General features: G+C 37.5%; 1 pseudogene and 1 gene segment (V, D, J or C); one reads left to right on the forward strand and one right to left on the reverse strand.

Moving 5' to 3' along the window:
* The first annotated feature begins 2,060 nt into the window (after positions 1-2,060).
* On the forward strand, positions 2,061-3,038 carry LOC122973293. The segment is given in 3 exon segments: positions 2,061-2,286; positions 2,382-2,726; positions 2,825-3,038. Coding segments are annotated over 3 exon segments (582 nt in total).
* A 3,230-nt stretch (positions 3,039-6,268) lies between these two features.
* Positions 6,269-7,562, reverse strand: LOC122973280 (annotated as a pseudogene).
* Between the last annotated feature and the right edge of the window lie 4,536 nt (positions 7,563-12,098).

The raw sequence follows: 12,098 nt of genomic DNA on the forward strand, positions 1-12,098 counted from the left end.
AAACACTTGTTTTGACTAACTCAGACTGCTGAGAGCCTCATATTAGCATCACCTGAACTTAAGAATGAATTTTTACACAGGTCAAAGAACTGTGGATTTGGCCCCCATTACTTACACTGAAATCTTTTTGTGGCCTGTATGGAGAGGTGGACTATTTACAACCCTTTTATTGTACATACTATATGGGCATGTCAGTTCTGTTTTAAGGTAGACTTGAAAAGCTCCAGACCATTATGATATACATGAGAAAAAAAGCTAAAAGCTCTGTAATGTCTACAGATGAGGTGGACCTTCTTCCCTTGGTGTATTTCTTGAGTGGAGCTTTGGTGTTCACCACCATCCTGGTTGTTTTACCGGCTCTCACAGTGTGCATAATGAAGAGAAACTGCCAATGTAAAGGTACTTGTAATATTAATGAAGTAATGAGGTAATGAGGACACATTTCATTTGAATAAAACTGACTTTTTATTTTGTGTGTCACAACCAGACTCAACATTTTCAGCGACGTCTACTCCTAATGCAGAGGTAAGCACCATGTTCTATTGAACAATTAAGAATTTTTAACAGCACAGCAACATCTTTATTTTTCTTTCTCTGCTAGCCTTTGTTGCAGCTGTTGGTCAGCTTTGGTTGTTAGTAGTTTTAATTGGTTGTTATGTTCTGTTAATTAGTGCACACAAATTATTTATTTGAGTGCATGATGTAGTTTGTTTCACCATGACAGGTCCTTACACATGCCTTGTGAGCTATATGTTATATTATAGTAATTAACTATATATTTTGTTAACAGTTAGGTCAAGATGCAGAAAACCTTCATTATGCTGCTTTAAGGGATCACAAGGCCAAAAGATCAAGAAGACAGCAGGACGACCACTGGAGTGAATGTGTGTACTCCACTGTAAAGCAGTATAGCCAACATGTTTCATCTGTGCTTTGATTCTGTGTACAAAGACAACTGTTTATCAGGGTAACGTGAGTTCTCCTGAAACACAAACACTTCTGTCAAAATGATTTCACTTACATTTCATCAAATACTTTGAAAGTCTGCAATGAACTGAGCTCTTTCATAAAAACACCTGTCTTCTGTCAGAAGGTTTCTTAGAAGTGATGTGAGTTGTGAAACTTACATCTTGCCTTACAACTTGCTGATTTCCACTGTTACTGTACTCTTCGTTGCCAAATTTAAAAGAAGTACACTCACACCTCTGAGGTGTTCGTGGGTTAGCTACTCGAAGAGTTTCCGCACTTCTAACCAGCCCTGCATCTTTGACATCACATGTAAAATACGCAAGTCTAAAGGCATCACAGAACATTCTTTGAAGGTTGTTTGTTGTACATGTTGCCACAAAGACAGAGGTGTAAGAGGCTTTTTGTAACTTCTTTGCAGTTGATAGTAAAGAGAAGAGATCTCAGACTCTCTCGTGTTTTCTTTGTCTCTATGGTTTCAAGTAGGATGTCTCTGAAGTTGGTTTGTTACCTGTGCTGCCAGTCAGGTGACTATTATATTTAGTCACGTAATCAAGAAATAACACCAGGGCTCATGAGACCGGGAGTGAAAAGTACTGATTTATAATGTTACTACATTTTCTGTATCTCTGACATGCAGATTGAAAAATAAATCTTCATCTTTAAATTGTTTGTTTTGTCCAACCAATGGTCCAAAACCCAAAAATATTAGCAAAAGGATCAAAAAATGGTATTTTATGTTAATCACCTAATCTACTAATCAGTTTTTTAACAGACAGTTACAACTGGTTGCATGGAGTTTAAAGGCTGTAGGTGTTTACCAGGAAGGGAGGGTCTAAACAAAAGATGCTATTGAGTTGCATTATGAGAAGTGTTGGATCAAGTGTTTTTGAAGCTTGACCATAGTTGGGACTAAAAGACCATGGTTCCTAGTCCCTTCTTTACATAGATATCAGTATGAACAGGACACGGTTTCTTGCCACCTCTTCCCCTTCCTGTTAAACTGTATATTTACAAGAAGAGAAAGAGCCGAGCCCACAGCCAGTATACCTTCTGTTCTTCTGCCATAAAGGCATCCAGCAGAGTTCCTGTAGCATTCAGTGTACATATTGGATTTACTAAGCAGCCAATCAGGTAAACCAAGATGAATATGATGAACCAATCAGAAACCTGACAGATGTGACATGGATGTGTCTTGCATGGTGAATCTGTTTAGACTGCTGCCACTGTCACAAGTCAGAACTGCTGTGGAGAAGATGGAGCCACCAGCAGAGAAGTTGTTGCTGAGCCTGCTAAATGTTTTACTGCTCTGGTCTGTGTGTAAGTAACAAAAAAATCCACTTGTGAGATTGTTTTATGTGCGCACAAAAGTGACTGTAATTTAGACACATTCATGTTTATTTGATTTGTTTTAGGTGAGGCACAGCTAAGTGACGTCTTTCAACCTGTTCCTTTCCAATCAGAAGCACTTGGAGAAGCAGTTTCTATTACATGTCGCATTCATAGTTCTGTAAGAACCAGAGTGTGGTACAAACTGACGACTAGCAGGAGACTACAGCTAGTGGCCTCAACCGGTACTTTTTATAATCAGACAACATTTGGCGACCAATTTCATCACTTTTATTCTGTAAAATCTGACAGCATCAGCAGTAATCTGAGCATATCTGCAACAAAGTGGGAAGATGTTGGCACATACTACTGTGGAGTGATCAATTTAAACAAGGTTCAGTTTGGACAAGGAACCTTTTTGAGGCTGAAAGGTATTTATTCTATGTACTTTATCACAGAAGCAGTGATAAATTCAGCTGAATGTGAACATAATGTAAATGATCACAGTTGATTTGGTTTCTTTCTTAAGGTGCAAAGATGATCAGTGACTCTGTCGTCCAGCAACCAGAGTCTCAGTCAGTGCAGCCAGGACACTCTGTGACTCTCAGCTGTTCTGTTCACAGTAACTAGCAATGATAATAGCTGTCCCTTTTTTCAGCACTATCCAGATCCCACGATGGATCCCCTGAAGGCAATCAGGTGATACATTTTCTTTAATATAATTCATAGTGTGTGCCTCAGTCACCAGCACCCAGTGACAGATATTAACGTAATGGATATATTTGTCTCTGTGTCCAAACTGTCTGAACAAGTCTACAATATTTGCATTTGGAGGTGCAGTCATCTATGCAGCTGTGCGTTCAGCTCCCAGAAGCTCCTCCTGCAGGCCAACTGCAGTTAAACACAGTAGAGACTCTGTAGTTTATACTGATGTCTCATACTGTCAACAGCAAGTATAGACAAGGGGTGAAAGAATGGAGAATGAAGAATGAAAACTGGATTTCCTGTTATTGTGGTCTTTCAAGGCTGTATAACACATTCACAGGACATCATTTTAAAGAACAGAGTGTGTCAAGTATTCTCCCTCACTGAGGCACCAATATAAACCTTTCCTACATCTGATTGGATGAACACTGCAATCACTTTGCTAGAATTAGTGCTTGCTTCCAGCTTTCAAACAGAAAACATATGGTGGTTTCTCCTGTATTATTTTCATTAATTTAAATTTATTTTTCAGAAATTGCTTTTTGACCAAAAATTGGTTGAAAATAAACCATGCAACTGCAGAATCAGATTAGTTTAGAGACTGCATTTTTGTATTCTTGAGTTTAAATTCTTAAATTTAACTTAAAGGAGACCTGTGTGATTTGAAAGAAGTTGACATTTAATGTGTTTTTTGTGTCTTTACATGTAAATTTAAAATAAATAATTTATTTTTCAAACACAACTGAGCTTGGTCTTTTAACATATTTTTGCATGATAAATAAAAAGTAACTAGTTACCATATTTTAAAATATTTTCAATACAATTAAAAACAAAAAAATTACAGTTAGAAAAATATAAAGAGAGGCTATTTTAAAGTCAGAGACTTATGCAGTAACACAAACTGTCACTTAGGGTCTCAGCATACAGTCCAGTGCCAAATGAGTAAAAGATGCTGCACAGGGATGAACAACATAAGGAGTGAAGCAGAGTCATTACTGGGTTGGCTGAATTTAATAGTGATGAGACAAGTACTGCATTTGTCATCAGAGAAATACTAAAAATCTTTGTTTTATTAATACAGAGAACTGTCAGCTGACACAGTATGCAAGGGCTCGACCAAACTATTGTGTCCCTCGCAGGTTGAGCATTAGTAATATATGTAAGCAAAGTTATATTTAATAGATGAAATGTTCATCAATAAAACTAAAGACAACCTGCAAAATATTGGGACACATTTTGTTTAATTAATTTTTTGTTAATTTATTATACTGTACAGCAGTGTTATTCATAACCACATATAGCTACACCAGCCCCAAAGTGACACCTAACACAGCCACTGATGATGCACTGTAGATTGCTCACCTCCAACCACAAAAATACCAGGAAAATACTAAAGGTGTGATACTATACCCCACTCCACATCCATGTTATCTATCAAAGCTTAAAGACACAGTAAAATGGCAGTTAGAGTATCTCTAGGTTCCTTTCTATGACCTACATCTGAGGCTGTAGAGGACTGCTGGAGATGCAGGAGATGTAGAATACAGGAGAAATAAATATATTAGATTGAAACCACACATTTGCAAATGTTGCTTTTAAGTAGGATCAGGTAGAGTGATTCTATTGTAGACTATTTGTTCTTCTCACTCTTTACTCTTATTCTGTCTTCTGTACATTTTTTGCCGCATTTCAACTGCTGCATACTTTGTGCTATAAAAACCATTCAACTGTCAATCTGTGCAACTCATTCAGCAGATGTGTGCTTGTATTTTTCTGAAATGTAACATGTTTCAGCGATTTTATATAATTTTTTAAAACATTAAAATTTATAATGGCAGTCTATGGGACGAAGTTGTGAGCCCCACTTAGGGCAGAACTCAGTAGAGTTGAAGGATGAAGGAGTCCAGGTGATGTCAATCTGCTTAATGAGCTGAGCTGAACTGCTTTTTTGTCAATTTCATGCAATTGACAGGCTAAATACCAGAATCTGGCCTGACATTACTGTGTGACATGTTAGTTCAGTGTATAGCATTGAGCTTACAAACATGAGGCTGTAGGTTCAATTCCACCCATTGCTGATTTTAATCTTGGTAGATTTTTCAATAGTGTTCAGCTTCCAGTTATGCAATCTAAATTCGCTTTCAGCAATCACATGCAATTTCTACAGAAATCGCATTTTCTAGTTATTGATTAGCATAATACCAACAACCCTATGTATATCATTTATAGTGCAATTACATACATTGTGTGTTTGATATGGATAAGAAGGTCATACATTCATCCACTCCGACAAGCAAGTTTTGCAGCTGCATCTACTCCAGATGGAGAGGACTTTGTTATTACCACAAAAACACAGAAACAGGCCACACCTTTCAGTCTCATTCTTGCGGTCAGCTGTAGAAAGAAGAAAATTTTCTTCTCATTAGTTGAGTTTGGTCATGTGCCTAGGGCCTATAGGACTTTTTACTCTCTTTGTTTTCATGTGTAGTACTATAGTTTCAAGCAGGGTGTCCTCATTTTGTTGCCAAAAAAACTATGTAGCTCCACCTCTAAGACTTTCAATAGATCACAGAAAACTATTTTTGTGATCAACTTATATGTTAAGATCCCTAAATTCATTGATGTTTTACAACACAGTGTAGAAAAGGAAGGAGAGAAAAAGGAGGTTTGATCTAAAAGCACATCTCTACCATCATCAGCCTCTTCTGATATTTTCAAAATCAAATGAATGTTACTGGTAGCCTAATATTGTCTTATCCAATCATTTCGACACTGAAAGTACTTGAGATTTTGTTTTTTGTTGACTTAAGGCGTTCTCAAATTTACTGAAGTTTTGATCTGGATATCATTACAAAAAAGAAGTTATGTGGAGAATTAAATAAATTGACTGTAATGAATAATAATATTTGATGCAACTGGGTTGAAAAGTCACTGGGAGGTACAGTTGTTTTCAATATTTTTGTCAGCCAACTCAAGTGTTTTATATAATGGTTTAAAATGTTGCTGTTTTGTTTGTGTAGTTGCTTTTCTTTTGTTGAAAATAAATTAATTGTAAATTCAGTCAACACTGACAAAAACAATGACCTTGTATGAAGAGACAAACGATGAAAGAGCTTCGTCAAAGTTACTTTTATTTAAAATTGTAACACAGTCAAACAAAAAATGTGTGTATCTACTTTTGGTATTAATTTTGTGTAATTTGTTTTAATTTCTCATGATATATTCTAACTGAACGTTTTGAACTAAGAGAGCTTAAGTCTTCATTCTCTACATTAAGGACTTCACCACCTCTTACTGATATAAGCCAAGAGACACAAAGTTAGAAAGAGCAGGAGGATCCCAGTTCTAATGATGGACAGCCAAACTAAGATTCTAATCTGTGCCACTGGGTCTTCAACATCGTCTTTGATGAGCAGCTCTTCCAAACAGAATCTCACCACAGGAGGCCACAGCACAGTAGTAAGTTCCAGCATCAGAGGAGCTCAGGTTCGTTTTCTGAAAATGATAGACACAGCTCTGTGATGGAGACTGTGCTGTGGAGATGTGACTGATCCACATGGGTGTGAAGGATTCCTTGGCAAGATCTGTGTCTGAACCAGTAAACTCTGCGTTCTCCATCACAGTTTCCAGTTTGTACTGTGCAGTTGAAAGTCACAGAGTCGCCTGGCTGGACGGTCTCAGATGATGGTCCCTGGACAATTTCCTTGAGGTTGGCTTCTAAATCCAGAAAATTAACTGTCAGAGAATTAGTCTTGTTGTTTTTCTTTTTTTGAAAATCTGGGAATTTGTATTCTTTTATTTTGGGCATTAAAAAGTAGGTTTCTGGGTTTTTTTTAAATCCAATTATTTGTCTGTGAAAATTTTGTAAAAACTGAAAAGAAGACAGCTGTTGACATGTGTTACATAAACACATCTGCTTCATGTTTAGTTTCACACTTTAAGTCAAATGAACACCAGTGATTTTGCTAAAGCTTTGGGTGATTATATGAAAACTTTCTATTGTTTGGGATGCAAATCCTCAGCAACCTTTGCATTTCACCTACAGTTAATCAAACCCAATAAAAAATATAAGCACAATACCTTTGACACTTAGAAAGACCCCTTCTCCAAATTCAATCATGTTGGAGTGTGAGCTTCCACAAAAGTAGGAAGCTGAATCTGAGAACTGGATGTTGGAGATGTGTAAATGGTTTGTCCCTTCCTTCCTCTCGACAGAGAAACGAGGGTTCTTCTCCGACCAGTGGAAGTCTTTGGATGATTTATCATACTTGTAAATAGTAGACACGCGCTGAGGTCCTTTTCTCAGAGTTTGTCGGTACCAGGAGAAGTGCATTGCCACTTGGCTGTCATAGAAGCAGTGTAAAGTCACATTGTCCCCAACACTGGCAGACAGAACCCCAGTGTCCTGTGTGAGTGCCGACGACTGGGTCACTGCTGACAGATGAACTGGGTCAAAAAGGTATAATGTTATAGAAACATGAGCTGCCATTCAAATTTAAGTCTTAATTAAAATCAAAGACTGAACACTTACATAATCCACAGAGAATCATATACAGATGCATTGTCTCAAAGGTCCGGATGGAAAGCTTTGAGCAAAAGAGCAGGCAACAGCCAAAAAATGAGGTTGCATTTGATTGGTTGTTAAGAAGGTCAAAATATGTGACACACAACATTTGTCTTATAGGAAGTGAATTCATATATGTAATATGTAGGTTATTCTAAATTTCTCATGTTGAAAACTGTAGGGCAGACACAAAAAACTATTTGTTACAAAAATATAGCAGCAATGTGGTATGGAAAAGCTTCATTAGGAACTTGTTCACCTTCCTTGAGAACAGTAAAACCATAAACACTATGTATAATGAAGGCTTAAGACGTAATGGAAGTGAAAAAAACATTTAACTTAGCACTTATGTTTGGCCTTTAACTACCTCTGAAGCTATACGGCTGATATTAAGAGCTGTGTAGCTCATAAACCCTTAAGAATTTGCTCTCTTTCTGCATAGATATGACCTAAAACATGATCAGAATTCCATGCAAGTCCTAAAACTAAATAAAGAGACATCAATTAAACAAATGAGACAAAAACTTTACACTTGTTCATTTATTTATTGAGGAAAATGATCCAAAGTTACATATTTGTGTTTGGCATAAGTATGTGAACCTCTAGGATTATCAATTCATTTGAAGGGGAAATTAGAGTCAGATGTTTCAATCAATGGGACAACAATCACGTGAGTCTGGGAAGCCTTGCCTTATTTAAAGAAGATAATTCTTGGTCTTCACTATCAAAGTCTGAGCTTCACAATACAGGTTTGCTGAAGTGTGTCATGGCTTGAACAAAGGAAATTCCTGAGGACCTTAGAAGAAGAGTTGTTGATACTTACCAGTCTGGAAAGGGTTACAAAACCATTTCTAAAGAGTTTGGACTACACTAGTAGACTGTCAGGCAGATGGTGTACAAATGGAAGATATCCAACACCAGTGTTACCTTCCTCAGGAGTGGTCGGACAACAGAGATCAAGAGAAAGGCATGTAATGGTCCCAGAGGCCATAAGGGACTCCAGGGTAATGTCTAGGAAACTAAAGCCCTCTCTTGCAGTGGCTACAATCTATGTTCATGAGTCCACCATCAGGAGAACATTGAACATCAATTGTGTGCATGGCAGAGTTGCAAGGAAAAAACCCACTCATCTCCAAAAAGAACACTGTTGATGTCTATGGTTTGCTCAAGACCACATGGATAAGCCAGAAGGTGACTGGAAAAATTTTCTGTGTGGGTGAGACCAAAATCGACATTTTTGGCTTGAATGAGAAGTGTTATGTTTGGCAATGGGCAAACACTGCATTCCAGCATAAGAACCTTATCCCATCTGAGTTCTGAGTTGTACTAACACATTCTATAGGAAAATGTCAAGGTATCCGTCTGTGAACTGAAGCTCAACAGAAAGAAATATCTGATCAGGTCATATTTATGCAGAAACAGAGACAATTCTAAAGGGTTCACAAACTGTCAAACAGCACTGCATATAGTTGTACACAATGTACAATTCAAAAGATTCTCCAAAATTTAGATTCTTGTTATATTTCATTTTGAACTAGCCATAAAAAGCATGTTTTAAAGTTCACAGTGTCAGTAAATTCATATAAAGTGAGTAAGACATACTAAATCAACAAGAAGAAGGAAGTAACACACTGCATAATGCAGGGGTCTATTCCTAGATCTAAGATGTAGAGTTCAGGGTGATTGTTGCAGCCGGAAAGAAACTGTTCTTAGAGCAGGATATTTTGGTGGACAGAGACCTGTAATGCCTCCTAGAGGAGACAAGCAGAAATATATAGTAAGCATGAATCAGATGTGATTTTATTTCATCATCCAATACAGTACTTATTATGTGCCACTGTACATTTGTTTTTTGTTTTGCTTATTTGGTAATTGTTTGGTCTGTATTATTGTGTTGTCCAGATGTTGCTGTCTGTACTGCCATACCAGACTGATACAGATAAGGTAAGTATTCCTTCCATGATGTCTGTACAAGACTAGGGGAGTAATTGAGAAATTGTATGCTGTCTGAAATTCTTTGAGGCAGCTGGTACAGATATTTGGTGGCGAGCAATTTGAGCTTTCTAGCATGAACTATTCAGAACTCCGCCCCTTTACAATGAAAACCCCTTGCAGTGACATAAAGTGCCCATGCTGAGACATGGTTATACGCACAATGAAGAGCTTCACTTTAATAACAGCATTACTTCTCTGCAGCCTCAGTAAGTACTAATAGTGTTGAATTAATTTAGATGCACTGTTGTTGCTTTATCAGCTGAAGAGTAAATTGTTGTTTGTGTGTGTTTCAGGCTGGATCTCTGTCTCAGTTTCTGAGCCTCACACTGTGGAGGTCCAGCCTGGTGGAGAAGTCACACTGCAGTGCTCCAACATTTCCAGAGCTCCAACTCAGACAGACTGGTTCAGAGTGGTCAACAGAACCAAAGCCAGATGTATCTCCTCTATGTACGAGTCTGGAGACAAAGCTTCACTCTGTGATGGATTTCAGAACGGAAAATTTGAAATGCTTTCCAACATTTCAACTGTCTTTCTTAAAATCAAGCGAGTGGATTTATCTGACTCTGGGCTGTATTTCTGTGGATTTTACATCAACACACACACAGTCATTGCAGATGTAACAGAGTTAAGCGTTCAAGGTAAGATTGTGGTCATGTATTATCTCTTTCAGTTGACTGTTTTTCATCATATTTAGAGTCAAATTTATTATCACAGTATGGCGTGAAAACAGGAAACCAATATGTGTCAGATCATTTTATCCCCATCTTTTTTTTAAGATAATGGTGATTCTGATGATTCTGAGTCTGATGATGAAGAGCATTTTAAGTCTAAAAGTAAGATTCTCCTTCTTTCTCTCAAGATTTTTTCATTGTGCATGTTACAACGGAACCAGTAATTTGAATATTTACAACGTCTTCAGCCACCAGACTAAAGAAACAAAGTCTATTTCTATCATTTTTTTCTTGTAGAAGAGTGTGATGGGAGAACAGTCCTGATGAGTGTGGTCCTGGGTGTTGTGATTCTCTTGTTCACTATAGTCCTCATTGTTCTGGCTGTTAAAATCAGGAAACTTAAAACAGGTACAGCTAGTTTATCATTTGTAGCACACTGTCTTGTAAATTGTGTCAACATGAAGAACAAATCCAAAGCATATAGAGTGATAATTAAGTATTCAGACTTTGTCTTGTGTCATTTAGCTGCCAATAAAGAACCACAGCCAGAAAGAAACAAGGTGAGCCAAAACTTCACATTTATTATATAAACTCTACACATGATAAGTGTGTTAGTAATCTTTACAAGCACCTACTCATAATAGCCTTTTTTCATCTACACTAAAATGAACCCTGTTAATTTAGACTTTTAAACTCTAATTTCAACTGTAATCTTCTTTAATCTGGCAGTTTAGGTTCATTGACATGAAAAGTGAGCAAAATTTGTGATTTTCGTCAGCATATGGCATACTCAAAATGTCAGACAAATGCTAGCAGTAGCCACACTTTTCCCCTTCTTTCCCACAGTGATTTTGTTCTTTTTCTCCTCTGAAACATCGTTGAAATGCTTCATCATTTCAACTAGAAGATATTTCCCCAAGAGAGAGAAAATTGGGCCTTTCTGCTGTGCCTTTATAACCATACTTGCTAGAAGCATTTACTACGAACAAGTTACGAACAAACTGTTACAAAATAGTGATTTAATGGTAAAAATGTGATTTACAGAATCTGGGTTCAGATGACCTGAACTACGCAGCGCTGAGTTTCCAGCCGAAATCAAAAAGAAACCGCCGGCCTGCATCCGAAAGAGAGGAGCTAGGTGTTGTTTATGCTGCCACCAGATAAACTCAGGAAACATCTGGAACTGCAGCTTAGAGTGGAAATTATTCTTTATTACATTAATCTGCTGTTGTGCTTTTGTATGTGGGCAGTGGGTGAGGGGTCACCAACAAAAAATAAAATGTTCATAATGTTTCTGGACTCAAGCTGTGGTTGTGTTGTCCTGCTCATGTTTCTTATTTTTTCTGCCTTTTTGTCTGAAATAAAAGAGCATGTATGATGTGTGATGGAGGAGGAGTCAGAAAGAACATATATTACTGTCAAACATGCACAAGGAAGTCAAATCGAGGGGTCTGTCGGGAGAGGAGTGAGGGAGGTACACATCACTTGTTTGACAGGAAGAGACAGCACAGTGTGGTCTGAGTGTAAATGAGGTGAAGATCATGAGGCCTCTAGAGTCAAAGCTTTGTCAGAAAGTAGAAAAGGAAGCATCGAAAACTGACCTACTTAACTAGCTGCTGCATTTAAACTTTTTGGGAAAAAAAGACAATATAATAAATAGCACTCTGATGGAAAACACTGTTGTCTACGAGTCAAGAGTCAGTCATGACCACAGACATCAAATGCCTTCCTGTTCTCAGACAAGAATAATGCTCTGTTAAATATATATATATATATTAATCTCTTCTGACATTGTCAAATCACTCCACTCCTCATTAATTTATACATTCTCACTTAACTACTTTACTCTCACACACTACACCAACATC

The sequence above is a fragment of the Thunnus albacares genome, chromosome 22 (assembly GCF_914725855.1).
Source record: "Thunnus albacares chromosome 22, fThuAlb1.1, whole genome shotgun sequence".
In the NCBI taxonomy this organism is placed as follows: domain Eukaryota; kingdom Metazoa; phylum Chordata; class Actinopteri; order Scombriformes; family Scombridae; genus Thunnus; species Thunnus albacares.